Source organism: Lacerta agilis, chromosome 5 (genome assembly GCF_009819535.1).
Source record: "Lacerta agilis isolate rLacAgi1 chromosome 5, rLacAgi1.pri, whole genome shotgun sequence".
NCBI lineage: Eukaryota > Metazoa > Chordata > Lepidosauria > Squamata > Lacertidae > Lacerta > Lacerta agilis.
The window spans coordinates 10,234,806-10,262,664 of NC_046316.1; the positions used below are offsets into that span (position 1 = coordinate 10,234,806).

Here is a 27,859-nt window from a genome sequence, read left to right on the forward strand (position 1 = left end):
AAATTTTGAAGGTGCTCAGGTAGTGAAAAACTGACCTATTCTTATCTAACAGTTTTTATATCAAATGTCTGATATATTTATCAGGGCATTTATCAGGCCCAGATCCTGATATTGTCTCCCTAATGTATTTCACTGTATTTAGAATAAATTATGCAGGTCTACAGATATTTGACAAATAACACGGCAAATTGTCTGAATTATTCTCATCGACTGCAGTGTTCTGTGATTTGCTTCGTTGCTGTAAAAACACGGCTCATTGCTCTTAAAATACAAGATTTCAAAACGAGCGTGAACATGGATTGATTCTCTTTTTTTTATTTTCACGTCACCTTTCAAACACAAGAAAAGATTGTTGAGACACAGTGCCACGAATTGGGCCTCTCCATTGCCCCACATTTTGTACAGGTGAGGGCGCCTCGTGGTTAGAAAGTACAGAAGAGGTAATTTTGTAAACATGCTACTTAACATGGAAATATCTCGTGTGGAATCTCTCATGAATGAAGCACCCTTCTCGCTCTCACCCCCGAGGCACCGGAGACAGCACACGATACTTGTTACTCAGCTCCACAGATTTCATACCGAACGTCATAAAATCAAGGTGAAGGATCTTCACAATTGACTTATTACAAAAGCTACCATAAAAAGTTAACCTGTCGCACAAAATGTGGTCCAAAGAGTTGGAACTGGACTGATAAGGACTTAGCGAAATGTGCACACACATTTTGTAACAGTTTTCTTTGTGAAAACCTAAAAAACAGGAAAATAAATAACAAAGACGGAACTGGTGCAAGTGTTGGCAGTGGCTGTTGAGCATCGGCAGCTTGGAGCTGTGATGGAGAACGTGTGAGAGGCAGCCCGCGTCTCCTAGCCAGGCACAAGTTGTGTCGCTATTCATTCTTCTGCAGTTGGCCCCTAACATTTGGCTGTAAGGCTTCAACCATAACCATGCTGCCATCATGGAATAGGTTTCCTTTTAAATTTGTAAACTTGGCTTACAGCTGAAAAGAGTGTGATTTTTATTGGCATTTAAACAGACGAGGAGCCACCGACTTCATTGGGCAGCTTAATCCGAAGCGCAGCTCCTGCTATACCAGGCTCCCCCAAACTAAGGCCTGCGGGCCGGATGCGGCCAAAGGGACTCAGTTATCCGGCCCGCGGCGACGCCTGCTCTTACTGGCACAGTGCGGCTGCCCACTTTTGGATCGGTGGAGCACCGGAAATAGCTTGTGCGCATCATTTCCGGCACACTTCCGGGTCTGCGAGGCCCGTGCACACACGCACAAGTTATTTCCGGTGCTCCGTCAACCCAAAAGTGTGCCTGAAATAGTGTGTGGGTGCGCGCTCCCCCGCCCTCCGCGCGATTGGCGCTGGAGGAACCGGTAAGTTTGGCGACCCCTGTGCTCTACAGCTAGTTTTAGCTGAAGCTCTTTGAAACTTCTTGTACTGATTCGGACAACCGGTCCATTTTGCCTAGTAGTCGATAACTTCTGCTGGTTCTGGAGGTGGGGGGGGGGAGCAACCTTAGGCAGAAGTCTTTCTCTGCTTCCGTTACCTGAGATCCCTTTTAACTAAAGATTCCAGGGATTGAAGGAGGAACTTTCTATATGCAAATCATGAGCCCTGCCACTGAGCTATGGCACTTCTTCCCCTGTCCCCCCCCTTCCCCAATGGATGGCTATAGCTGATCATCCTGAACTTTAATAAAGCCATATTAGTGTGGAGGTGCAAGCAGTTCACACTTCTAGTTCATGTAGAAGAAGAAGAGTTTGGATTTGATATCCCGCTTTATCACTACCCAAAGGAGTCTCAAAGCGGCTAACATTCTCCTTTCCCTTCCTCCCCCACAACAAACACTCTGTGAGGTGAGTGGGGCTGAGAGACTTCAGAGAAGTGTGACTAGCCCAAGGTCACCCAGCAGCTGCATGTGGAGGAGTGGAGACACGAACCCGGTTCCCCAGATTACGAGTCTGCCGCTCTTAACCACTACACCACACTGGCTCACAGGTGGTACCTCGGTTTTCGAACGTCTCTGTTGACAAACATTTCGGAACTCGAACGCCATAAACCCGGAAGTAAATGCTTCTGTTTTTGAACGCGCCTCAAAAGTTGAACGGCTTCTGCTGAGTGTATATGTTCTTTTTCTCCATTTTCTCTATTAAATTTGCAGGCCGCCCTTTGCGCCTCGGTTTTAGAACAGATTACGAGTCTACTGCTCTTAACCACTACACCACACTGGCTCTCCTCTGTTCCATCCCCAAGAGGTGTTTAACCTCTTCCCTTGTATGCAAGGGGACAGCTCTCATATTTTGGCTATGGAGAAGATGAATACGGAACACCAAGGAGCACGTGGTATTTGCCCTTCCTGTTCCCTTTCCATAATAGTGAAAACCACTCTTAGGTCTGTACGTTCTGGAAGGGCTACGTATAGGTCTGAAGTTGTTGAGTGTGCTCAACGGCAGTTTTGTCTTATGACACTTCCGTACTTCGGCTATTCCTAGTACTTTACAGAGGCTGTGCCAACTCAATGGTGGCCACAGGAAGTTGACACAAGAAATAACTCCCATCTGTTTGAAGGGCCGTGGGGTTGGGAGGTATCCATCGCCCTCGCAATGAGAGGTCACCGTTTCCTTCCTGCATCACAGTAAAGCACCATGCTTAGAAAATCCCTCCTGGGAATTCTGGCAGTAACAGGAGGAATCTGGAGATCTTTTGAGCACCTTCGGAATCAGGCACAGGGCAGGAATTTGGCTAAACCCGGGTGACAACAGCGACTGATATGGCTTTAAACATGCTGCTGGTCGGCCGAGTCACATGGCTCCCACAGGGATATATCGCTCCCGAGAGACGGGGCACCATAAAAGGGCTGGGAAGGAACACGATTTGATACCTTGTGCAAGGAAACAAGATTCAGATAACCCGAATAGAGCACCTTTTGGCAAATGGGACACCCCAGCATTCCTTATAGGAAGTATCCATGCTTGAGCCCAAATCAGGGGAAAGGGGCAGCCCAGAGCAGTTGCTCCACAGTAAAATTTGAGAACATTGGGGAAAGGTTGGGGAGGACAGAGTAAAGGCCCCTTGCAGGCAGTGCCCACCACCCCCCCTTTCAGAGGGTAAAGAATCTGGCCACGCAAAGCAGGCAGGCAGGCAGATATGAAAGGCGCCAGGATTCCGCACCCGAGGTCCACGCCCGATAGTTGTAACTGCCCTCGCCGGTGCTGTTGCCAGACTGCGCCTCTGCATATTCCGGGCCGCCCTCGCCAGCGGACCTCATCCTGCCAGCTGCCACGGCTGAGGCCGCTCCTGCAGCCGCGCCACCTGCCGCCGCCGCTGCCGCCGCCACCCGTAGTCCCGTCCCGGATGAGCCGTAGCGGGTTGAAGATTTTGACCGCCGCGTGCTGCCGCGGGCGCTACCCCTCGCCGCGCCTCGGGCTCCGCCGCGCCCTCCTTTGCAACCGACGCCTTCGAAGAAGACGGCAAGCAGCAGGAGGAGAGTCCAGCAGATGGCTGTGCTCCATTTCATCGTCGCGGGGGAACTGGGTCAGGCCTGCAACGAAACGGAAACGGGCGCATCAGCAGCAACGTTTGGGAAAAAACGACACCCACGGCGGCATGTTTGTATGTGAGGATGCTGCTACAGCCACACATTATTTACTTACTGCATTTCTCTTGTCCCCAAGAGCCAACGGCCTCTGTCCAGAGCACAAAATATTAGCTAAAACTACAAAATTTAAGCGTGCAAAATTAAACAGGAAATCTGAAACGGGTTAACTAAAACAGCCGCGACATGAAAGCAAAGCCAGATAGGGTCTGAAAAACACTTAAGGCATGTTAAAGACTAAAATGTCTGCCGGGATAAGATGCTTGGCGATGGAGGCAAGGCGATATAGGTGCCAGGCGGACCTTTGCAGGCGCCAGCATCTCTTGCAAACCCTTGCCCCTCACCTCCTCCTGCAGCAGCACTCAGAGGGGAAAGGCATCAGGATGTAAACGTGGGCATCCTGATAAAATACAAAACATGCAGCCATCGCTGTGCTAGTACCACTGGTTACCTAAGAAACGCAGTCCCTTTGTGCTTAGCCAAAGCAAGAGCGCCGGTTTGCAAAGCGAGCCTGAGCTGCTCTGCGCGCCACTGAACGTGCGCCTAGGGCGCAATTGCCCGGGGCGGTGTTGGCACACCAGGATCACACAGGGAACGGCGGCAGGGGCAAAGGCAATGGCCGCCCGCGGCCAGGAGAATGAGAGGTGGGGTGGGGTGGGGGAGAGGGAACCCCAGGGATAGGGGGCGCCCCTTCACGCGCACCCGGCAAAAGGGAGGCCGCCGTAGCCTCCTCGCCCTGCATGTAAGGATGCCGTTACTGCCGCCGCCCACCGGCCGCCAGGGGGGTGCCAACTTGTAGAAAATATTGGAGGGGGCAGGTAAACCCCACCCCACATAATTGATCACACGACGGGGCGCATCCATTTGATTGGCAATGCCCATCAAAAAAATTTTTTTGCGGGGGCCCGCCCCATCAAATATTTTATGGGGGGGGGCAGCGAAGGGACCTCGGCCCCAGTACCTGCTGCAGCCCCCCAGCCCCACTCCCGAGGCCCTAGCGTCGCCCTTCCCCCCCTGCTTTGCCGCATCCATCGCAGGGCCAAACCGCGAGGGGCAGGGGGGCGCTTCTCCCTCCTCGGCTGGGTCCGCTTACCGCGCGCCCCTGGCAAGCGAATCCTCCGGCTCCCCGGGATCCCGCGCCGCCCCGCGCGCCTTGCCTGCAGGCAGCAGCACCCGCGGGCGGCGGGGAGGCGAGGATGGGGTCCCTCTGCCGTCCGATGGCCCCGCGGCGAGGCGAACCCGATTCGCACGATGCCTGCAGCCCGAGCCCGCGGGGGAGCGGATGGACCGGAGCTCTCTCTGTCTCTCTCTGGGCGCGCGCCTCTCCACCTCCCGCCGTGCCCACGTTCCCAGTGCACGCGTCGCCGCCCCCGCATCTTTTGGTGGGGGAGGGGGGGCCACGCTTCGGGCACTGCAGCATCGCCACCGTTTAAAACAGAAACGCGTCTCCGGTGAGAACGATGGCAGTGATCGATTGCAATCATTAGAACTGTAGAGTTGGGAGGGGGGGTCCCCAGAGTCATCTAGTCGAGCCTCCCGCAACGCGGGTATCTTTTATCCAAAGTGGGGCTCGAACCCACGACCCTGAGGTCAAGAACCTCATGCTCTACGGACTGGGCCACGAACTCTTGCGCCATAATTAAAAAATGCAATGTGAATTTCTTAAGATGAATTCATTCAGCAGTGTAAAGAGGTGTTGGTGGTGTAACAATGGATTCACTGAATGGCTTAGTTCATGTAAAATATGCAGGGATGTACGCATGCAAAATGAACCACGGAAAGAGAAGAAGGGAAGTCATTGATTGAAGGTTGTCTAAATGAATACCTTGAAATGTAAATTAGAAAAATTTAATTAAAACTGTATTTTAAAAAAATGCAAGTTAAGAGCATGGGCATAGCCAGAATTTATTTGGGCGGGGGGCTGGTTTCATGTTAGGCAGGCAGAACCTCCATTAGTTTAGTATTATTATTGATTTACTTGATTTAGGGTTGGGGGGACAGCTGGCCTCTGCTATGCCCATGGGTAAGAGTGGGCAGGTAGGTTGGGGGTATCCTACCACTGCTCTCATCACCCTCTGAGAACAATTTTTGTGGTGGAAGTGGACCAATGGGAATTTCAGGTCCTGGCCTTTTTAAAAAAATAATATTTTTTTTTAATTTTCAATGCACCAAAATGGAAAAAAGTAGAAGTCCCAGCAAAGGAAGAATGGATACAAAAACTTATGGAATATGCAGAAATGGCAAAACTTACCGGAAGAATAAGACATCAAGACAACAAATGTTTTATAAAAGAATGGAAATGGTTTATTGATTATTTACAGATAAATTGTGAGCAGATAAGATCATAAAAGAAAATATGTATATAGAAACAAAAATAAAAAATTAAGAGTGTATACTGTTTCACGGTGGTTGTTGTTTTAACTCACTCAAATGGCACCATCATGGGGTCTATTTCTGCAGCCGTCGTGCTTATGTGACATTTACTTGGGAGTAAGCACCACTTCCTGAAAACAAACATAAGATGGATATTAGTCTTATTAGCAGGGGCTGGGAGCTGGAATCCAAAAACAGGAGGATGGAGGGTCTGGATGGAGGCTTCTGCAGCACCTTAGGCCATAATTTATCTACCAGCTTGCAATTGTACCAAGAAGCACAAACTGCCCAAATGTGTCTGTCTGCAGAAATACCGTACTCACCATTCTGCTTTTCTCTCCGGGTTGAGTAGCTGTAGGGGAGGATAGGACTTCTATACTTTAACTAGTTAACACAATCAAAGATTTGTAGGGGTTGGTAGGGACCCCTGAGGGTCATCTAGTCCAACCCACTGCCATGCAGGAATCTTAACTCAAGACAGATGGCCATCCAGTCTTGGCACAGGAGATGGAATTTTGCTATATTTGGCTCAGAGGTGGGAATATTGTTATTATTAAAAACTGTGTACCACCCTATACCCACAGGTCTCAGGGCGGTTCACAGGATAATAAAAAATAAAAGCCTATTAAATATTTTAAAAGTCTATTAAATCAGCCCTTTTTCTCAGAACCACAAGGACTGTGACATTGTCCCATTTTCCTAGGCGGGAGCAGAGGCCAATTTAGCAGGAGCATGGAAAACGGTTACATACCAAGTGAGACCACTCAAGCAGGATTCGAAAGCTGAGCGACAGAAGGAATTGGAGAATACAGTATTGATGTGTTTGATTGAAGAAATAGATTGCTGTAAATTTATCCTGTGAAAGAAAAGGCATTGCATGGCAGATGGGGTGGAAATTAAAAGGCCAAGGAAAGGGGGGAGGGAAGCCGAGGAAACGAGGAAAGATAAATTTTTCGTGTGTTTAAGTATATATGTCAAGCTTTTGATATTATATATATATATATATATATATATATATATATATATATATATATATATATAATGTTATTTTATATATGTGTGTGTGTGTATACAGTGCTTTTGAAAAATGTTTAGGGGTAGGCCTACTCTCATTTTGACTCAAGAAAATCACCATTTTGTAGTTCAAATCAGGAAAAATAAATACAGTAAATGGACAAAAGTACAGTACAAATGTACGGAAGTGAGAGCTGGACCATCAAGAAGGCTGATCGCCGTAGAATTGATGCTTTTGAATTATGGTGCTGGAGGAGACTCTTGAGAGTCCCGTGGACTGCAAGAAGATCAAACCTATCCATTCTCAAAGAAATCAGCCCTGAGTACTCACTAGAAGGACAGATCCTGAAGTTGAGGCTCCAGTACTTTGGCCACCTCATGAGAAGAGAAGACTCCCTAGAAAAGACCCTGATGTTGGGAAAGATGGAGGGCACAAGGAGAAGGGGACGACAGAGGATGAGATGGTTGGACAGTGTTCTCGAAGCTACTAACATGAGTTTGGCCAAACTGCGAGAGGCAGTGAAGGATAGGCGTGCCTGGCGTACTCTGGTCCATGGGGTCACGAAGAGTCGGACACGACTGAACGACTGAACAACAACAACAGTACAAAGATTCACAAAATGTTTAGGGGTATGCGTACCCCCAGAAAAAAAGCAGTGTGTGTGTGTGTGTATAATAATAATAATAATTATTATTGTTGTTATTTTATAATATTATTATGAAATTATATATGTGTGTGTGTGTGTGTGTGTCATACCGTTAGCCTGCTCGGCTCAGTATTCTACCATGATGAGATCCCTGCGTGGCAGGGGGTTGGACTAGATGACCCCGAAGGGTCCCATTCCAACTCAACGATTCTATTGAAAACGCTGAATGAGGGCAGAGAGAGAGAGATCATTCGTGGAAAGGAAAAACAAAGCCCCGCCCCTTGCTCCTCCCCCCCCCGGTTTCCAGGGAGCGCTTCCCTCCCTCCGCCCACGTTCCGGCGCGGCGGCGGCCTCTCGGGCTGCCCTCAAGTCTCGCGAGAGCTCGCGCGGTCTCGGCTGTGAGGCGAGCGGCGGGACTCGGGGGCGGCGCAGGCCGCGCGGAGGGAGGGAGGATGGAGAGGCCGCCGTCCCTCCGCGGGGGTCCGCCCGGCAGCGCCGCCTGCGAGCCTTGGGAGATGCGGGAGCGGCTCGGCACCGGCGGCTTCGGCAACGTCTCGCTCTACCAGCACCGGGTGGGTTCGCCGGGGGGTCGCGGTGGGCGGGCGAGGGGGGGGAGCCGCCTTCAGGGGGAGGGGAGGGCGGGGGGGGTGAACTCGGCCCTTTCGTGCCCTTCGGAACTCCCCGCCTCTTGATAGCAAGGCGCGCCAGGCGCCTTCCCTGCGCTGTGGCGGTGCCGGGTTTACGTATGTATAAGCTAAACAAGCTATAGCTTAGGGCCCCACTCTTGGAGGCCCCAAAAGAATCTAAAGAAAAAAACAACCTGGATGTACATTTCCAAAATATAAGATAAAAAAGAAATAAAATAAAACCTACATACAGCAACAGTGTTTTGTGTTGTGTTGGCCCCTATCGGTTATGTGCAAATGGCTTTAGGTACCTATTAGGTCCATAAATTACTATATAGCAAATATTCAACACGAAAAACAGTAATGACAGTTTGTTGTTGACAAAGGACAGCTGGACATATAAAGGGCCCCATTACCTTCAGTAGCTTAGGGCATCATCAAACCTAAGTCTGACCCTGCGCTGTGGTCTTATATTATTATTGTGGTGGTGGTGGAGGTGGATTTCTGTTGTTGTTGTTGTCATCAAACCTAAATCTGACCCTGCGCTGTGGTCTTATATTATTATTGTGGTGGTGGTGGAGGTGGATTTCTGTTGTTGTTGTTGTCATCAAACCTAAATCTGACCCTGCGCTGTGGTCTTATATTATTATTGTGGTGGTGGTGGAGGTGGATTTCTGTTGTTGTTGTTGTTGTCATCAAACCTAAATCTGACCCTGCGCTGTGGTCTTATATTATTATTATTATTATTGTTGTGGTGGTGGTGGTGGTCTTCTGTCGTTGTTGTTGTTGTTGTTGTGTCTCAGGGTAGTTCACAGAACTAAATCAAAATATAAAACAAAACAAAACAAAATCAATCAAAATAAAACCAGCAACCCAATAGCCCGCCTGCCCCAATATGTCTATAGATATACAGTATAGTATTCTTATTTATTTGTTCGTTTATTCAGAAAAGAGAAGGGAAAGGGGGGGAACCATAATAGTAAGTAAATAGAAAAAAGGTGTGAAGGAGGGGATGGAGAAGTAGATACTAAAAAGAAAGAAAAGAAAAACCCCCAAAATGATATAATAATAAAATAAAATAATAATTTAAAAGTTCAAAAAGTTGAGGTGGTGAGATCTAAAAGATAAAATGGGATGAAAGGGGGAAAGAATAAAAGTAAAATATCCCCCACCTTCAGATCACCATCTTCCTGCCCAGTTGAGAAAACAAGGTGCCTGCTTTCGAAGATGCCAGCTGACACCCCCAAGCCATTCTTGTTTAGGGGAGCCTACCCGGATGCTGAGGAAATGCAAGGGGTTTTAAGTTTACCCTTGGCATTTCAGCTAAATGCTAAATTCGTGCCTGCTTTGTAATTTCCCCTAAAACCGCTTTGAAAGAGGTGGCTTTCCCTCCCCCCTCTTTTTTTCTTTGGCAATCGAGCAGCATGCCAAATTTCACAAAACAACGCAAAAAAGTAACAATTAACATTTGATCATCTATATGTAGTTAATTAAATTTGTATACTGCCCTTCCCCTGAAGATCACAGGCCAGTTCACAACAGTATAAAACCAAAACAAACAAACCCAATAATTCCCCTCCCACAAAAACACTTAAAAAGTGTAATACACCTTAAAGAGGTAAATGTGATTAACCTAATTTATTACAAAAGGATACACTTATAAACCAGCCTAACAGATTTATGGGGAAATGGGCGGGGTTTGGGTCTTTCTGGTAATGTTTCCGAATGATACATTAACAATACATATTGTTCAGCTTTATGCTGCTTTCAAACCTGCTTTGTCATTCGGGAACATTTCTGCATGTTTTCATCTTCAGTTTATTTTGTTTATCAGTTTAAAGAAAAGAAGTTGGGTAGGATACCCCTTTGATGCTTTCCTTTAATTTTCCACAAAAAGGGGCTTAAAATGAAAGCAAGGGCAGCTGGGGTATCCCAGAAGAGGATAGCTATGGTCCTAAAAATGCCGGGACAGCTCCTTCTAGATGTGGAATATGCTGCTGTGGTAATACATTTTAACCCTCTCTAGTGGTTTCTCTCCTGTCAATTGTAGGATCTGGGTACGAAGATAGCAATCAAGTCATGTCGCTTGGAACTAAGTGTGAAAAACAAAGATCGGTGGTGCCATGAGATCCAGATCATGAAAAAGTAGGTCGGTCCTTGGAGGTTTTTAAAGCAGAGGTGGGATGGATATCTGTCATGTATGATCTAGCTGAGATTCCTGCTTTGCAGGGGGTTGGACTAGAGGACCCCTGGGGTCCCTTCCAGCTCTACAGTTCTATGATTCAATGGTTGCATTTCTGTCACCATTAACCCAAAGGTTGGATCTTTGCTGGTGGGTCCTCTGAAAGCAGTTTCAATGGATCTTATTTGTGCCTAGATATCTGCTTGGAATCCATTGGTGGAGAACCAAGACCAATCTCCACCTCTCACATTCAGGACACAACCACAGACAGACACAGTCGTGGGGTTGTGCAGACGAATGGCTGAAGGAAGGAGATTCTCCTGTTAGTTGTAGACAATCGTAACCTATCATATTTCGCCCCTGAGGATGGTGTATCAGAAATGCGTTTGGCATTTGATGGTTCTGATTTTGCACACCTCAGCACCCACTTTGAAGTTTTGCTGCTGCTTCATTGGTATTTTAGTGTCCCCTTCCAAATTCTTCTTTCTGCCCGGTAGGTAGAGGGGTGTTGTAATTGCTGCTGCTACGCATATGGGCCAATGGCTGTAATAAATTTTACTTACTGCTGCTGCTACGCTCCAAGAGGCTTGCTTGGAAGCAGAAGGCATATCAGCCACACAGTTGCTGTTCTTTGAGAGTCATCACTTGACCTTGTAGCAGCACCTTCCGTTGGAAGGCTTACCACACCCATCTTATTTTTCAAACAGTATAGGCTTGATTAATATCAAAATGTTTGATACTGTGCCGCTTCATGCAATTCAGAAGGAAAAGATCCTCTGTAGTAGTATGCATTTTCAGAATACTTACAATTTCTTTCCTTCATTTATTTAGGCTGAACCATCCCAATATTGTAAAAGCCTGTGAAGTGCCTGACGAGATGAATTTCCTTGTCAACGATGTCCCACTTTTGGCTATGGAATATTGCTGCAAAGGAGATCTCAGGAAGGTACGGTCTGTTTCTTTGACTACTGATGGCAGTTTAGATTTTGGGTTTGAGACTATAGCTGGGCGCAGTATGTGGAGCAGGGCGATATGCTGTTATCATTTCCTGAGGTGACTGGCGTTCCTGACAACCTTGTTTTTGGACCTGTGCTGCATGCCAGGCTTAGGGACATGGAAGAAGTAAGGGTGCAACTTTCAAACTAGTTACTAGATGGGATAGGGAAACAAATGGCATCCCTTCATTCAAGTTCAGGCAACCTTTTTATGTTGCATTCCCTGAGGGCTGCATACCAGTGTTGGGTGGGACTGGAACCTATGATGGATGGGACCAAAGCAAGGCCACGCTTATTTCTCTCAAAAGCAAATGATACTTTTGAGAGCCTCAGGATTCTCTTTTTCTCACCACCCCTCTCTCACTGCCTTCTTCATCCATTCATACACCCAACACAACCCTCCTTTCTCTTCCATCCATCCGTGCACAAAATAAAGCACCACCTGACATCACTATGAGTCAGGTTTGGCCCACCAAGGGTGGGAAGATAACTCTCTGACCTGCTGACCAGAAAAGGTTCCCCATCCCTGGTTTAGGTAGACCAGACCACCCTGAGAAATTACTTTTCCTTTAGCCTTTTATTTTATTCTAAACTACTCTGAAGGCGTGTTACCAGGCAGGATATAAGTATATTAAAGAAATGAGTAGTCTTGGAACCAGGCAGTGCCCCTCCATTTTAAACGTAACAACTATATTGGACGGTTTTCTGCTTTAAAGATGCTTGTGAAAAATATGAAAGATTGCTGAAGTAGATCCTCACTTTAAGTGTATACAGAGGCTTCTTTCGTGTAGGTTTTGTGTTCTCCAAGCAATTGCCTGCTCATAAATTATTTCGTTCTTAGAAGGGTGTATATTGATGGCTGAACTGTATTTCAAATGTCAACCTTTTATCCTTCCTTGTAGCTGTTGAACTTACCGGAAAATTGCTGCGGCCTTAAAGAGAGTCAAATACTTTCTCTTCTTAGCGACATCGGTAAGTCAACTGTTCCCTTTTGTGCATTTGCGACGAGCCTTTGTGGTTCTCAGACTGCTCGTTTTGCCTTGAAGCTTAGGATGCAAAAATCCCTTTAATTTTAGGATTTGTTTGTTTTATTTCATAAAATTTATATACCACTTGATTGTAAAAAACCTCAAAGTACTCATGACCTCATGTGACCTTTCTTAGCTTGCCTAATTGATTCTGATAGCACTGTTTGAATGTAAAATTATTTTGGATTCAATAGATCGAAAAAATATTTGTCACCAGTTAGAATGATGGTGCATATTGAACTGGAGGAGGCACACCAAATGATGGAAGTAGAACCTAGCAGTCATTAGGAGGGACAGAGAGAGCTTTCCTTTTAACGTCTGCCCCAACACTCCTTCCATTTTGCCAATTCAGGAAATGCAGGCCATGCCCTTTCAAATGATGTCTAGAAGTATGAATTATAAAATGAAAAGAGATTTTGGCCTTAGATGCTGATCTCAGTTTAGGATTCAGACATGATACCCCTAACTATATTGTTCTGTCATTGACCACATTCACATGTAACAACAAACCAGACTTTATTCCTTATTATGTATTGGCGCATACTGCCCAGTCATTCTCTGTGCTCCCCCCTGAGTAGAAGAAAAACCAAGATGACTAGGCTTCCTGTTTCATCCCTCGAGGTCTGATGCTCCCTAACATGCCTAACTCACTTGTTGCAGTAGCCTAACTGGGATGTGAACCTGAGCATATATCGATCTTACCAGACTCTAACTGTCTGGGACAGAGTACAGCTGCTTTACTAGCCTAAGATGGAAAAAAGTACTCCACACCGCTGAGGACACTTGACCTCAAGGTTTGCTGTTTACTACAATGCATTATACATAAGGCTGACTTTGAAGACAAATTGGAAACTGCAGCTGGTGCACAATTGGCTAGGTTGTTCACCCGGGTGGAATGGTTTGAGCACATACCACCAATTCTACCATGGTTGAATTGGCTGCCAGTTTCCGAGCCAAATTCAAAGTGCTGATTTGACCTATAAAAGCCTTTTGCCGTCAGAACCCCAGTACACCAAGGACTGCCTCTCTCCACATGAAGGCAGACTCTGCACTCATCATCTGAGGTTCTTCTCCATGTGCCTTTTCTGAGAGAGGCACAGAGGGTGGTGATATGAGAACCAGTGTTCTCTGTGGTGTCTCTCTAACAGAGAGCATGTTTTCTCCAGAGAGTGATGCCTGGTGCAATCACTATTTGTAGGGACCAGCCAAAAGCGTTCCCATTCACCTGAGCCTTTGGACCTTAATTTTCTGCTCATCTTTTAGTGGGGTGGGGTTCAGCTGGGCCTGTTTTTCTATATTACTTACATATTTTAGGATGTTTTATCCTTGTTTTTAATGCTAATTTCTGTAAGTTGCTTTCACTTTTCGGGATGGGAAGTTTCTAATAAATATAACAAATAATAAGGCTGAATCAAGGAGTATTCCCAGGCTGGCAACCTGATATTTTAGGGAGATTGCCATTCTGTTCAAAACAGGAGAAATTTGACATTGCCACTAGAATAACAACATTTCCACCTCCAAAAACTTCCATACACATTATAACTCACATAAACACTGTATATGTTTTGTTTTGTTTTGTTTTGTTTACACTATTTGTATACCGCTTAATATATAAACAAATATCTCTAAGCAGTGTATAGAAAACTGAAACAACAACAAAGAACTTAAAGAAGAAAAAATATGACAAAAATGCAGTTCATAGAAAAATATTACTGTATAATAAACACCATATCACAACTCAAAATTTAGAGCTAAACCATAAAATGCAGCGGAATAAAAATACAGCAGTACATGAAATGCCAGTATGAAATAAAACCAGTCACAAAATGCTGAGTGCTTCCAGTATTTCACATTTGGTGGTTAAAATTGTGCAGAATATGAACAAATGTGGGATGCTCGAAATGTGAAGAGTGGCATGCTAAAATCACCCAGCCTGTGATGTTGTTCAGAGTCCCTTGCATTATGCATTTGGATTTTGTAATACTGCCTTTTCAGTGTTAAGCAGCACTCTCAATGCAGTTCACAGAATAAGAATAAATATACCGTAACACTGTTGGCCCTGACATCTATATCATGTAGCTCCCTGGCCTGCCCTTCCCTGACAGCCCTGCATTGCATATAGATGCCTCTATTCAGAAACCTATGTACAACACATATATTGGGGGGCAGGGTAATGGAACTCCACTGCACATTCTACATGTGGAACACTGGTGTGGCTAGTGTGTGAGGAGGGCTAAAATTGCATTAAAATCCATTTCTTATCTTGAGGATTCATGTAATGCCTCCCCCCCCCAAAAAAAAAAACAAGCAACAAGAATCTCATTCACATGTAAGACAGTTTCAGCACAGAAATACAAATAATCTAAATGATCCACTGCTACTAGAACCCTTGTAAGGTGGTATATTCAAAGCTGGCTGATAGTTAAGAGTAGAACTGAAAAAAATGCACTCTCAGCTAGAGTGATTTCATCCTCCCGTACCTCCATCTATGTTCTGCTGTTTGTATACTTCATAGATAGTCAAAGAAAGACTGGATGTAAATTTCTCTAAAAGGTATTTTTCTCCTTAACATTCCCCCCCCCTCCCAAAACATATTGGACTTCTAGGTTATGGTATCCAGTACTTGCATGAAAACAGAATAATACACAGGGACCTAAAACCTGAGAATATTGTTCTTCAGGAAGAAGGTGGAAAAGTAAGTGACACGCCTTGGATGATCTGAGCGGATTATCTAGAACTATTCTATCAGATTAATTTTGCTTGGATGCAATAAGCAGTGCACCTGTGGCCTACCGTGGTGTTTTTCAGCCGTCAGCTGCAAAATCTGGTGTATAGTTTCAATATCCATTAGTAGTGTCAGTGATGTGGAGGATAAAGGGAAAGCTTGTATAGCTCTGCTGTGGGTCTACTTAGTAATTATTCAGCTGTCGTGTTGCGGAGGGGGTGGAGTTTGAAGCAAACTAATGAGAGGCAGGGCCCGAGAATTTGCTGGGACTCTTGGGACCACCTTGATTCTTTTTGACCATCTTCTGCAGAGGATAAGAAGTTGAAGTGAGTACCAGTTCTGCTGAGGAACCTCAAGGATAGAAACAAAAGAGTTAGGAGATCTGAGCTGTCTGCTGCAGAACCCCCTCACACTCTGCTTAGGCTGTGCCAGATAAGCTAGAGTAAAGTTCTCCTTGAGGTGAATCGGATGGAATTTACTCACACTTTGGCTTTCTGCACACAGGCGCAATGAGGGAAGTGCTTTCCTGTGATCTGATCCCCCCCCCCTTTCTCCCCAGATTGGCACCTCAATGGGAGTGTGCTAATTGGGTGGGAACACCTATGAGGTTGGTCTTGCCCTATGTGCAGGGTTAGTTCATGCTTCTTCATGACTTGGGATTGCACCTTGAGCTAGCTTCCACACCATGTGAACAGAGACTCTTGATTGTCATCTTTGTGGGGAGCAAATTTTCAGTTTTTCCTAGTGCTAGTAGCCCTGGTAGGTTCCTCATCTTTCTACTGCAATGCCTTTTGTTTCACTTCGTACAATTCTCTGGGGCTATGTGCTATTAGGGCCCTCTGCAGCAGTTGAATCAAATTGTTGGGGTGGTGTATGGATGTTCCCTGCCTTGCCCATGTGGAGGAGGGAGGGAAGGAAGGAAGGAAGTTGTTTATTGCTCTTAAGTGATGCAATCCAATACAAGGGAGGATTATGTTTAAAACTGAATAAATTGAGCTAGGCACAAGATTACAGTTTATTGATGATTTCAGGTTGGTGAGATTCTGGGGCAAGAGTAGTATGGATAATGACTGTTACTGGTAGTTTAAGTCATTGAGTCCTGCTAAAGCAACTAATCGGATGATTCTGGCTGTAGACTTCATAATGGAAGATCAGAAGTCAGCATGGAGATGGGAAAAAAACTAATTAAAAGATTACAGTGGTCCCTCGACTTACGAAATACTCGACATCCGAATTTTTCGACTTACGAACGAAAAAGGTGGCCGCACACCAATGAATTTTTTGACATACGAATAGAAATCCGTTGGTATTTTAGATGCGGTTTATTCGACTTAAGAATTTTAGATGTGGTTTCCTCGACTTACAAATTTTTCTTTTTAAAACTGCTTCAATGCATTCCTATGGGGAAAATCGCTTTTTCGACTTACGAACTTTTCAACCTACGAATGTGCTTTCGGAACGGATTAAATTCGTAAGTCGAGGGACCACTGTACAGTATAAAAGAAATGACATTAATTGTAAAAACACAAATTCCCTTCCTTGTAAATATCTTTAGTCAATGTGAAGTCTTTGTGCAACGGGTATCTAGGCACGGGTGAGTTTTCCATAGTCAGTGGTTTTAACGACAGATTCACTGTGAGAAGCAAGGGGGGGGAAAGGAATCAAATATGAACCTGTTCTTAAAAACCAAAGAGAGAGAGAGAGAGAGAGAAATATGAACCTTAAGCTGAAGGCTATGAGAGGTAGTTTAACAAACACCAGTAAAACAGAATAAAGTACCTAAGAAGATTTGGGTGAGAATTGTGATTCTGTCACACACAGTTTAAGGTGATATTCAGATGTCAAAAGACAGCCGGCAAAATTAAAAGTAAGGGAAAGTAAAAAGAGATGGCTTGGCATTCTTGAGGCTGCTTAGGGCTATGGTAGAATTTCCTAAAGTGTGGAGAGGAAAGGAAAGAGCCAAAAACTTGGAGGAGAAGTAAGAGGGACAAAGAAGTTTGTAAAGAAACATGAAGGATGGGGAGACAAGAAAATGTGCCTGTATGCCACTTTGGCAGAGCCGTCTCATTCATAGGGGCAGGTGGCGCGGTGCACCAGGGCGCCAGGCCCCCCAGGGGCGCCCCGCGAGCCCGCCGGCATACCGGGCGCCCCCGCGAGCCCGCCGGCATACCGGGCGCCACCCTCCGGAGCCCCAGCTGGAGCGCTGGGAAGGGCGCGCAAAGCTCCACGCCGCTCCAGCGCCACGCCCCTCATCCCCCGAGGGGCGGCCAGCGCGGGAGGGAGGTGGGCGAGTGGGGGATGAGGGGCGTGGCGCTGCAAGCCGGCCACCCTCCAGAGCCCCAGCTGGAGCGCTGGGAAGGGCGCGCAAAGCCCCGCGCTGCTCCAGCGCCACGTCCATCATCCCCCGAGGGGCGGCCAGCGCGTGAGGGAGGTGGGCGAGTGGGGGATGAGGGGCGTGGCGCTGCAAGCCGGCCACCCTCCAGAGCCCCAGCTGGAGCGCTGGGAAGGGCGCGCAAAGCCCCGCGCTGCTCCAGCGCCACGTCCATCATCCCCCGAGGGGCGGCCAGCGCGTGAGGGAGGTGGGCGAGTGGGGGATGAGGGGCGTGGCGCTGCAATCCGGCCACCCTCCGGAGCCCCAGCTGGAGTGCTGGGAAGGGCGCGCAAAGCTCCGCGCCGCTCCAGCGCCACGCCCCTCATCCCCCGCTCGCCCGCCTCCCTCCCGCGCTGGCCGCCCCTCGGGGGATGATGGACGTGGCGCTGGAGCAGTGCGGGGCTTTGCGCGCCCTTCCCAGCGCTCCAGCTGGGGCTCCGGAGGGTGGCCGGCTTGCAGCGCCACGCCCCCATCCCCCGCTCGCCCACCCCCCCCCTCCCGAGGGGCGGCCAGCGCGGGAGGGAGGTGGGCGGAGAGGCGGCCCACCGGGGGCGCCGAGGGATCGTCGCGCCAGGGCGCACGATCCCTTTGAGACGGCCCTGCACTTTGGTACCAGTAGTTGAAAAGTGGTTGAGCAAATTGCAGAGCTCCTAAAACTGACATGGGTGAAGATGTTTGATTTGATGTTGAAAGCAGCAGAAAGGTCAAGTAGCACAAATGAAGAATATGTTGTATTTGATTTCCTTTCCAGATAATTCACAAAATAATAGACTTGGGATATGCCAAGGATCTGGATCAAGGAAGCTTATGCACATCTTTTGTTGGGACCTTACAGTATTTGGTAAGACTTTTAAAGATGTAGTGCATTGCAGCAAAAACTGCCACCATTTTTATTTCTATGCATTATACATTACATCCCTTAACTATAGAACTATAGGGAAATACTTGCAATGTTCTTCGTAAGTTTTTTGTATTGGGAAGTTTTTAATGTTTGATGCCTCACTGTATTTTTATATTATGTTGGAAACCACCCAGAGTGGCTGGGGCAACCCAGTCAGATGGGCAGGGTATGAATAATAAAAATTATTATTATTATTGCCATTGTTATTGCATCTTGTTAACTTTTTTTAAAGGCACCAGAACTCTTTGATAATAAGCCATATACAACTTCTGTAGACTTCTGGAGCTTTGGAACTGTTGTCTTTGAGAGCATTGCAGGATTTAGACCATTTTTACACAACCAGCAGCCTTTTACCTGGTAAGAGTTTTGTTTCTCAAACTAACGGGCTACTAGACAATTGCTTGCCTTTCCTGTCCACCCAAGAAGAGCTAATTTAGTAAAATCATATCAGTGTTTTATATACCTGGGAAGCCCCTCTTTTGGAAGTGAATTACTTGGAAAGAGTCCACCCATCTTGAAGACAAGAGGAAATGAAAAGGGTTTTCCTTGTGAGCATCCCTTCCCCAAATAAGTCTCTCACTTATCTGGCATAATATCGTCAGCTGGTCAAGGGCTGTCCAGGCTATCATTTTGTGGAGCAGTTGCTGGGGATCTAAATGCGCTTGCACCAGCTTGTGTTGCTGCTGCTAAATATTGCAGCGTTAGCAATGTTATTCAAGCACTCATCGGGCAATATTCTGTTCCTTAGAAAATGCAGGGGTCATAGCCACTCCAAGGAAGCAATTATGAGTGCTGTGTTGAATGTGGCTGTGTGGGGGTTGCAAGTACCTATTGATTCAGCCAAGGATATCATCGGTGATGGATTCACACGTATTGACTTGGCTTACTAGCCAGCGTCTTTTACGACTGTCATAATCTTCTTCCCTCTGAGATATGAAGGCAGCAGAATGAATTTCTCCCATTTGAAAAGGTTGGGGAGGTCCTAGCAAATGCAGAGGACTTGGGTGGGGAGAGAGAGGAGTCTTATCTCACGCTAAGGTACGAATAGAATAAGGAAGAGCAGGAAAACCTCTTGCTGTTGTTTTCTCTCAACCCGAGTTTGAGTAAGAGAGTCAGGGAAAGGGAATGCTGGGTATTTTTCTCACCAGAGGTCGGCGGCATAGCCCTTGGTGAGCTAGCAAGTAAATTGTGGTTTTCTGTCTGGTAGCACATGATCACCCTCGGGGTGGCTCCAAGCTTTTGGCTATGCACAATTTTTGTTTGGAACTGTGTTTGGAACTGAACCCTCCACATAAGATAAGGGATTACTGTAATCTCTTTCACAGTGTGTTGATTGGTCAGTTATTTTTCAATCCTTCATTCACTGTTTTTCTACAGGCATGATAAAATCAAGAAGAAGGATCCGAAATACATTTTTGCATGGGAAGAGATGACTGGGGAAGTTAGATTCAGTCCTCATCTGCCAAATCCCAACAGCCTCTGCAGGTAACATTAAATCCCCTGCTTTCCTTTAAATTGCTAGAATTCTGCAGTGCAAATCTGTTCAGCGGCTCTTTTGTCTTAATACAGTGTCAGGTGGAGGTTCTAAGGCAGGGGTGCCCAAACTTTTTTCAAAGAGGGCCAGATTTTTAGGACATATACTGGATTAAATCGACTGGTGGGCCGAATTAGGCCCCCGAAACGGACTTTGGACATGCCTGTTCTAAGGTATAATCTTTTACCAAAGTATATTCAGGCAGTGCTTTTTTCGGGGGGGGGGCTTGGGGGTATGCAAATCCCTAAACATTTTGTGAATCTAAGTTTGGCCTCATTGAGGGGCAGTATTTCATTATGAGTAGGAAAATGAGAGTACCCCTAAACATTTTTAAAGAAAAAAAGCACTGGCTACAGGTAGCATGCCTCATCTAAAATGATAGTCTTCCTTTGAAGCTCTGGTGTAAGAATGGGCAACCTTTCTTCCCTGAACGGATATATTCCCTCGGAGAGAATTTGTTGGGGGTCACGTGCTGGCAGTGGGTGAAACTAAAACAACCCCACTATTTGCTTTTTCTTTGACTGTAAAAGAAACTGTTAATTATTTTCAGTTCAGTACCACCACAAACTCCTCCTGCCTTTCTCTCTCTCTTACACACACACACCTACACTTTTTACAACATTTTCTCACTTATGCACACACAGAGGGATGCCTTTTTAAAGCATAACTTCACTGGAGACCTCACTTTGCAAAGCTTTCTTCCCTATGTAGGCAAGTAATGTTTTTGATGGTCTTTCATTCTCTGGCACCTCTTATTTCTTTCTGGGCTGCAGTGAATCAGAAACTGACCACAGAGGCCTTTAACCACACTGGCTGCTGTGTTCCATGTTTTCTCTCTCATGTTTTGGCAGAATTTAATGGGTATTTTGTTTGTGTGTAAATAGGTGAATGAGCAAACAAAGATAGGTTTAAGACTATTTAAACGTTTTGTACACCTGTCTTCCTTGTTAACATAGTTAGGAACTCAGATGAACCTTGGGAGCAAAGCTGAGAATGGAAAAACTCTAAAGAAGTGTGGCATATGCAAGAGAATTTAGAAAAAAAGAAAACTGAAATGGCTAGATACAAATCTGATGTTCTTTTCCAGATTAATGTCGTGTTTGATAATATGTCCATATCAGCCAATTTTGTTGGTTTCTGTATAGGAAATACTTGCATGTCAGAGCTGTTCTGTGGCTTTTTAATCTTACACATATGTCTATCCCCTCCCCCTCTTACTGGTTCTGGCATCCTTGTGTTCATAATGTACATTATATGGCTACACTAGTAAGTGTCTAGTAAGTAAGATCTTTTAATAAACATTGTCTACTGTGCTTTTGTTTTTGGTTTAGTATAATTGTAGAAATGATGGAGAGCTGGCTGCAACTGATGCTAAATTGGGATCCACAGCAGAGAGGGGGTGGTCCAGATCCAGAAACTGGTAATTTGAGATGTTTCCAATTAATGGATCAAATACTGGGTTTGAAGGTAAGTTCTGATGTTGCATGCCCGGATTAAAAAGAGGTTGTTTAAATGCATTACCATTACACAAGCTAGTAAGCTGCCTTCATTTGTTCTCTGAAATCTCGTAACAATTTTTGCAGTGCTGTGGCAAAACGCTCTCCTTTGGCTAAGCAGGGGTGGGGAACCCGATCTGGCCAGTGGGTCGGCCCTCCTTATCTCACCTACTGCTAGCAGGCCAAATATAGCCACTCATCTGTCATCACAGTGGCATCAGGTGATGGTAATAAGGACTTCCAAGTATCACGCGGATCAGCAGGCTTGGAGTCACTGCCCGTCAAGTGATGGGCAGTGACCTCAGGCCAGCTTTCTGCAGCACTCAGTTGCATTGTCAAGTTCCTCACAGGAAACTGTCGCACTCCAATCCAGCCACGGCTCTCCCTACCTCACACCTGGTTTCACATACAACATTAGGCGCAGGGCGGGTGGGTGTGGTTTGAGGGAAACTGCCTAATGGGCCAAATTGGGACCTGAACCTGTGTCAGATTTGGTCCATGGGTTGAAGGTTCCCCACCCTTGGCCTAAAGGAAAGAAAATAGCATTGGCAATTTGTAGAAACAAGCCTGCGGGAGTTGGGGGGGAAGAAAGGCTGTTAGGTCTTCAGGGGAAGGCGCTGTTGACCCGAACTTTTATTTAAATAATTTAAATACTGGGGGCTTACATAATAATTTTTTTAAAAAATCAACTTCTTAGCAACATTAGGTAGAGACAAACTCCTGAATTCTGCTTAGAGGGACTTCTGCTTAGAGTGATATAACATACATAGGCATTTATATGTATGTGTACATAATCATCTTTTGGGGGGGCAAAGAGTTGGTTTTTCTTTTGGTTTTCTGTGACTTAATTACTGCTGGTTTGGGGTTGAGTATGCGTTCCTTTCTTTCCTTTTCAGATAGTTCACATCTTAAATATGACTTCTGCCAAGATCCTGTCTTTTTCATTGCTCCCCGAGGAAAGTCTCCATTCTCTTCAGTCTCGCATTGAGTCGGAGACCGGGATCAGCACAGGGAACCAGGAGCTTTTGCTTGAGATGGGAATTTGCCTTGACCCTCGGAAGCCAGCCTCTCAGTGTGTTATTGATGGCGTAGTAAGATTCCCTTTTTAATTCCAGTAAACGGGAATATATTCCACCATTTGTGCCAGAGCACAGCCTTTTATTTGCCTACAGTTAAGGGTGAAGTTTCTGTTCTTTACAACTACCATTCACCTAGTTGTTTCCTTTCCTCCGCTCTTCCCCATGTACTCCTTGTATCTTTTTCAGTTCATACATGAGTTTTCTGGTTCTGTTGAGACACAAAAAATAAAATACTGACTATTCAGACTCAAAAGAGTCGTATTCAACATAGAATAATAGAATTTTAGAATTGGAAGGGACCCTTGGGGTCATCTAGTTCAGCTCCCTGCAATGCAGGAATCCTGCCTATAGTCGGTTCTGTCAGCACATGGATTTTCCTTGTTGGGCAGAACCTTTTCCTTTCGTGTGCGCCCTAAACCTTCCCATCCGGACAAATTTGGGAGTAGTTGGGGTGTGAGCTGGGGGAGAACAAGGATGGTCTTGTGCTAGGAGCAATTTTTGCTTGCACAACAATTTAGTTTAACACAATCCACATTAAAAAAAAATAATTCCCTCCAGTAGCACCTTAGAGACCAACTAAGTTTGTTCTTGGTATGAGCTTGGTATGAGCATGCACACGAAAGCTCATACCAAGAACAAACTTAGTTGGTCTCTGAGGTGCTACTGGAAGGAATTTATTTTTTATTTTTCATTTTGTTTTGACTATGGCAGACCAACACTGCTACCTACCTGTAACAATCCACATAGTTTTGCACAGTTGATTTGTACCTGGGGTGGCCTCCTCTGTTTTTTTTTCTTAAGTCTGTAGTCATGGTTCTCTGAATTATAGCTGCTTATTCAAGGTTTCTGTGGGAATTTTTTTGACTTGTCTGTTTCTCTTTTCTCCTTGGCAGAGAGGCTGGGATAGCTACATGGTTTATTTGTTTGATAAAAGCAAAACTATCTACGAAGGCCCCTTTGCTTCTAGGAGTCTGTCCGAGTGTGTAAATTATATTGGTAAGTATATTGCAGTTCAGACCTGATTATTAGTTGTTATGAGCAGGGACATAACTTTCAGAGCAGTGGTAATAAAATAATATTTAGGAGGACTAATTGTTCTGTATCTGCTATGATGCAGCATAACGAATATATTTCATGATGGCATTACCGTAAGGGGAACACAATGGTCAGTTGTTCCACAAATTCAGCCCATAATAGTTGCAAGAGTAGTGTATTCAGAAGGGACGTTCATTGTATTTCCTTGGTTAGGATTTTTGAAGCATTAATTGTTACAGTAGACATTTTTGTGTGCGTTAATTGCCAAATACAATGTTTGAAATCCAGCTAATCACACCTAGCTTGATAAAGTTTTATGAGGAACTTCAGACCATTAATAAGACGTTCTTACGAGAACAAACCAATTTGTCCCCGCCCAGAGTGGCTGGGGAAACCCAGCCAGATGGGCGGGGTACAAATATTATTATTATTATTATTATTATTATTATTATTATTATTATTATTATTATTCCATATATTTTTGGACTTCCCATGTTTTTGATCATTTTTATTATGCTCTGTTATTTATGTGCAAGAGTTTTACCCCCATGCTTGCCCCATCAGCCTTTTCTTTTGGTCCAAAATCTAGCTAGTCATTTCCCTTCTTGTTTTCATCCCTCAGTGGGTGGGACGAGAGTCTTCTTGCTCCTTTGTACCTTCGAGAGTTGTGCTAACAGCACCTCAGGAAGCTTTCTCCTCAGTGAAGGCATTCTAGAAACTTAAGTAGGGCAAAGCTTCCCTGTACTATGTAGTAATGCTTTTTTTCAGGGTAGAAGGGAATATTCCATTTGTGTATGAAACAGACGGAAAGTCTTCCATAGCAATTAAAACTCTATTCCTTGTACTGGAAGGATCAGGGCTTAGAAAAGCAACATAGCTGCTGAGTCCCACTCCTGCTTTCCCACAATTTCCTGCTTTATGAGTCCCATGGAAAACTCCAATCTTTGTTTACAAGTTTACAACAGCAATTTTATTGCGCAGTTTGATCAGTCCAGTGGAGGGACCAGCCTAGACATCCCCACAAGCAGAAATCATCAGAAGAACTGAATCTCATGTTTTCCTGTACTATTCCATTTGATACGGTGGTGTGTTAGATTTCAGGTGTTCTTTTTAAGTGCAATTCGAAAATGTCTCTTGTTTAGACAGTTAAACATTATAACTGTTCTGGTTCTGGGTTGCCTCTAATAAATATGCACTGGTAGCTTTTTATATTACAGATCTTAATGCTTTCAGTAGTGATGGCTGTTATGTTTCCTTCCTTTTTCCTCACACAGTGCAAGAGAGCAGAATTCAGCTGCCCATTGTGCAGCTTCGTAAGATATGGGCTGAAGCTGTGCATTACATCATTGGACTAAAAGAAGATTACAGCCGGCTGTTCCAGGGGCAAAGAGCTGCAATGTAAGCCAGCGATTCAGTAACCGGGGGAAAGGGTGGCAAGTGTGTGTTCAGGATACCCAAAAAATCATTGCTTTGTTTTTTCAAAAATAATGTATTTACTTCTTTGTGTCTGTGAAATCCATATGGGATACAGGGCATGGTGAGTCTTCATTAACAAGAGAATTATAGTGGCTTCCTGTTGGCATAAGATTTTGTGGGGGGCTGAAGCCGAGCAGTAAGCAATAAGACGAGACAGACAAGGACCTCATGCTTTGAATTCTCCTACAACTTTTTTCAGCCTCACTCCCATATTCACTTATGGATCATTTTCTGGGGGTTGCATGTCAGTGATGGGCAAGAAATAGGTATTCGTGGGCACATTTCAGCCAGGCCAAATTACTGAGCAGGGCCAGTGTAAGGGCTGGAAAGAGGAGGTGTAACTGCTGGCTGTGTAGATAGGCCTGGGGGGGGGCACCTGAGGTTGTCCACACCTGCCATCTGGGGTGTGGACTTCTTAAAGCTCCATGCAGACACAATAGAAATTCTCCGCACCATGAAGCGACTGCTAACACCTGCTATGTTTGGATTGTCTAGGCTGAGTCTTCTCAGGTACAATGCCAATTTAACCAAAATGAAAAACAACATGGTGTCGGCGTCTCAGCAACTGAAAGCAAAGCTGAAATTCTTTCAGCAGAGCATCCACCTTGACTTGGAGAAATACAGTGATCAGATGACATACGGAATATGTAAGTGTTTGGAGGAACTGGTGCTCAGGACCACATTAGCAGTAGGAAGGGGCGTCCCATCCCGTTTCGCCACCTAAGGCAAAATGGAATTGCTGCCTCCTTCCCTGCTGTGATCCCCTCCCCACTTCCGCTGCCACTGCGTCCCAGCTCTCACTGAACTCAGTGGGAGCCAGGGAGCTCCTCAAAGAGTTGCTGCTCGGCTTATTCACCTGGGAGCATGGAAGAGAAGTGGCAGTGCTATGCATCAGAATGCTTCCCTCTCTGCTGTGGAAGTGGTGGGATGTCCTCCGCTTGAGACAGGTGCCTTATGGGCAAGCCAGCTCTAACTATAGGATAGATCTGCTTTTCAGACCCATCTGTAAAAGGGTGCCCCACCCCACAACTGCGGTTGCAGTGCTGCTTTGCTTCCTATAATCTTCCAAAGTTCAGCAAGACCAAATCCAGGGGAGCTTGCCTCCCGCCCTCTCCTAGTCCTCCTTATTCAAAGCATACTTAGCCTTATAAAGTAGGAGGGAGACGGTGGCAGAGAGAAATGGCTGGTGACAAGCAAAGCCTTGTAGTTGTCATCATCCAAGCCTGACAGGTGACTGGCAGGTAAACCCATTGTGAGCCGGCTCCAGACTTGAGCTCACAAGTTGGCCAAGGATTTTTCCAAAAAAGGGGGGGGGGTCTGATTTCCCCTGATTTTTGAAATTCACCAGCATCACCGCTTCAAAATGTGCATGTTTTTGAAAATAAAGGCTGTTTATTTTCAGCACGTGTTGCTGCTTTAAGGTAAGGGTAAAGGGACCCCTGACCATCAGGTCCAGTCGTGTCCGACTCTGGGGTTGCGGCGCTTATCTCGCTCTATAGGCCGAGGGAGCCGGCGTTTGACCGCAGACAGCTTCTGGGTCACGTGGCCAGCATGACAAAGCCGCTTCTGGCGAACCAGAGCAGCACACAGAAACGCCGTTTACCTTCCCGCCGGAGCGGTCCCTATTTATCTACTTGCACTTTGACGTGCTTTTGAACTGCTAGGTGGGCAGGAGCTGGGACCGAGCAACGGGAGCTCACCCCGTGGCAGGGATTCGAACCGCTGACCTTCTGATCTGCAAGCCCTAGGCTCTGTGGTTTAACCCACAGCGCCACCTGGGTCCCGTTGCTGCTTTAAATTAACCCAAATATGTTTCTTTAAGCCTCGGAAAAGATGCTGAAAGCCTGGAAAGAAATGGAAGAAAAGGCCTTGCAGTGTGAACAGGTATGTATGTATGTATGTATGTATGTATGTATGTATTATTGTTATTATTATTATTAATAATAATAATAATAATAATAAATAAAGATTAAAAAGTTTTTTTAAAAGGTAATGAACGATACAGGAAAAAAAAGTGTGAACAGGTATGGAAGATAAAAATGCTGTCAAATTTGCAATGATTAACTGGGGCTTTCAGTCTGCCTCACCACATGATTGCCCACAAGCACACATGGAGTTGATCAGAATCTTACTACCACATAGTAATCGCCACCATCAGTGTGTGTGTGCGCGCACACACACACACACACTTTCCTATCAAAAGTGGAGGAGAAACTCCCTCGAGATCCTTCCCAGTGTATAGAATTCTCTCTCGTTTTCAGGCTGGAGATATTGGCTACTTGGATGAGCAGATCATGGCTTTGCACACTGAGATTGTAGAACTGCAGAGGAGTCCCCATGCACGGCGTCAGGGCGAACTCATGGAAAATCTGTAAGAAAAGAAGCTATTCTCATAGGCTTTTGTAATTTTTTGCAGGCTAACAAGTTTAAGGTGTTCCATTATTTGTTAGTACCTTATTCTTTTGCATTGTATTAGTGGGGGGATTTTTTTTATAGTCTCTCTACTCTTCAGGACCTAGAAGGCTAATAATAGTACATTGGTACCTTGGGTTGTGGACATGATCTGTTCCGGGGTGCCGTTAGCACCCAAAAAAGTCCACATCCCAAACGGCCATATCGCGCTTATGCGCATGCGCGAACTGCATAAACTTCCTGGTTTGCCGCATTCGCAACCTGCAAAAACGCAACCCGCAGCGGACGTAACCAGAGGTATGACTGTATATGTATTTAAAGTTACAGGTAGGTAGCTGTGTTGGTCTGCCATAGTCAAAACAAA

General features: G+C 45.6%; 2 protein-coding genes across 2 annotated transcripts in view; one reads left to right on the forward strand and one right to left on the reverse strand.

The window, feature by feature from the left end:
- Nucleotides 1-2,955: 2,955 nt before the first annotated feature.
- Nucleotides 2,956-4,757, reverse strand: SPRN (shadow of prion protein). The gene is made up of 2 exons (XM_033148087.1): nt 4,695-4,757; nt 2,956-3,547 (listed from the first exon to the last, which is right to left on the reverse strand). Exon 2 carries the CDS (start codon nt 3,521-3,523, stop codon nt 3,107-3,109), a length of 417 nt encoding a protein of 138 aa, XP_033003978.1. The 5' UTR covers nt 3,524-3,547; nt 4,695-4,757; the 3' UTR covers nt 2,956-3,106.
- Nucleotides 4,758-8,030: 3,273 nt separating this feature from the next.
- Nucleotides 8,031-27,859, forward strand: part of CHUK (component of inhibitor of nuclear factor kappa B kinase complex) — a 31,563-nt gene continuing 11,734 nt past the window's right edge. The window contains exons 1-15 of the mRNA XM_033148461.1: nt 8,031-8,207; nt 10,312-10,406; nt 11,275-11,389; nt 12,341-12,410; nt 15,073-15,161; nt 18,314-18,403; nt 18,696-18,820; nt 19,841-19,948; nt 21,329-21,464; nt 22,390-22,584; nt 23,466-23,568; nt 24,882-25,005; nt 25,579-25,730; nt 26,906-26,967; nt 27,345-27,454. Of these exons, the coding sequence (XP_033004352.1) occupies nt 8,088-8,207; nt 10,312-10,406; nt 11,275-11,389; nt 12,341-12,410; nt 15,073-15,161; nt 18,314-18,403; nt 18,696-18,820; nt 19,841-19,948; nt 21,329-21,464; nt 22,390-22,584; nt 23,466-23,568; nt 24,882-25,005; nt 25,579-25,730; nt 26,906-26,967; nt 27,345-27,454 (1,694 nt within the window). The 5' untranslated portion in view covers nt 8,031-8,087. The remainder of the gene's footprint in view (nt 8,208-10,311; nt 10,407-11,274; nt 11,390-12,340; nt 12,411-15,072; nt 15,162-18,313; nt 18,404-18,695; nt 18,821-19,840; nt 19,949-21,328; nt 21,465-22,389; nt 22,585-23,465; nt 23,569-24,881; nt 25,006-25,578; nt 25,731-26,905; nt 26,968-27,344; nt 27,455-27,859) is intronic.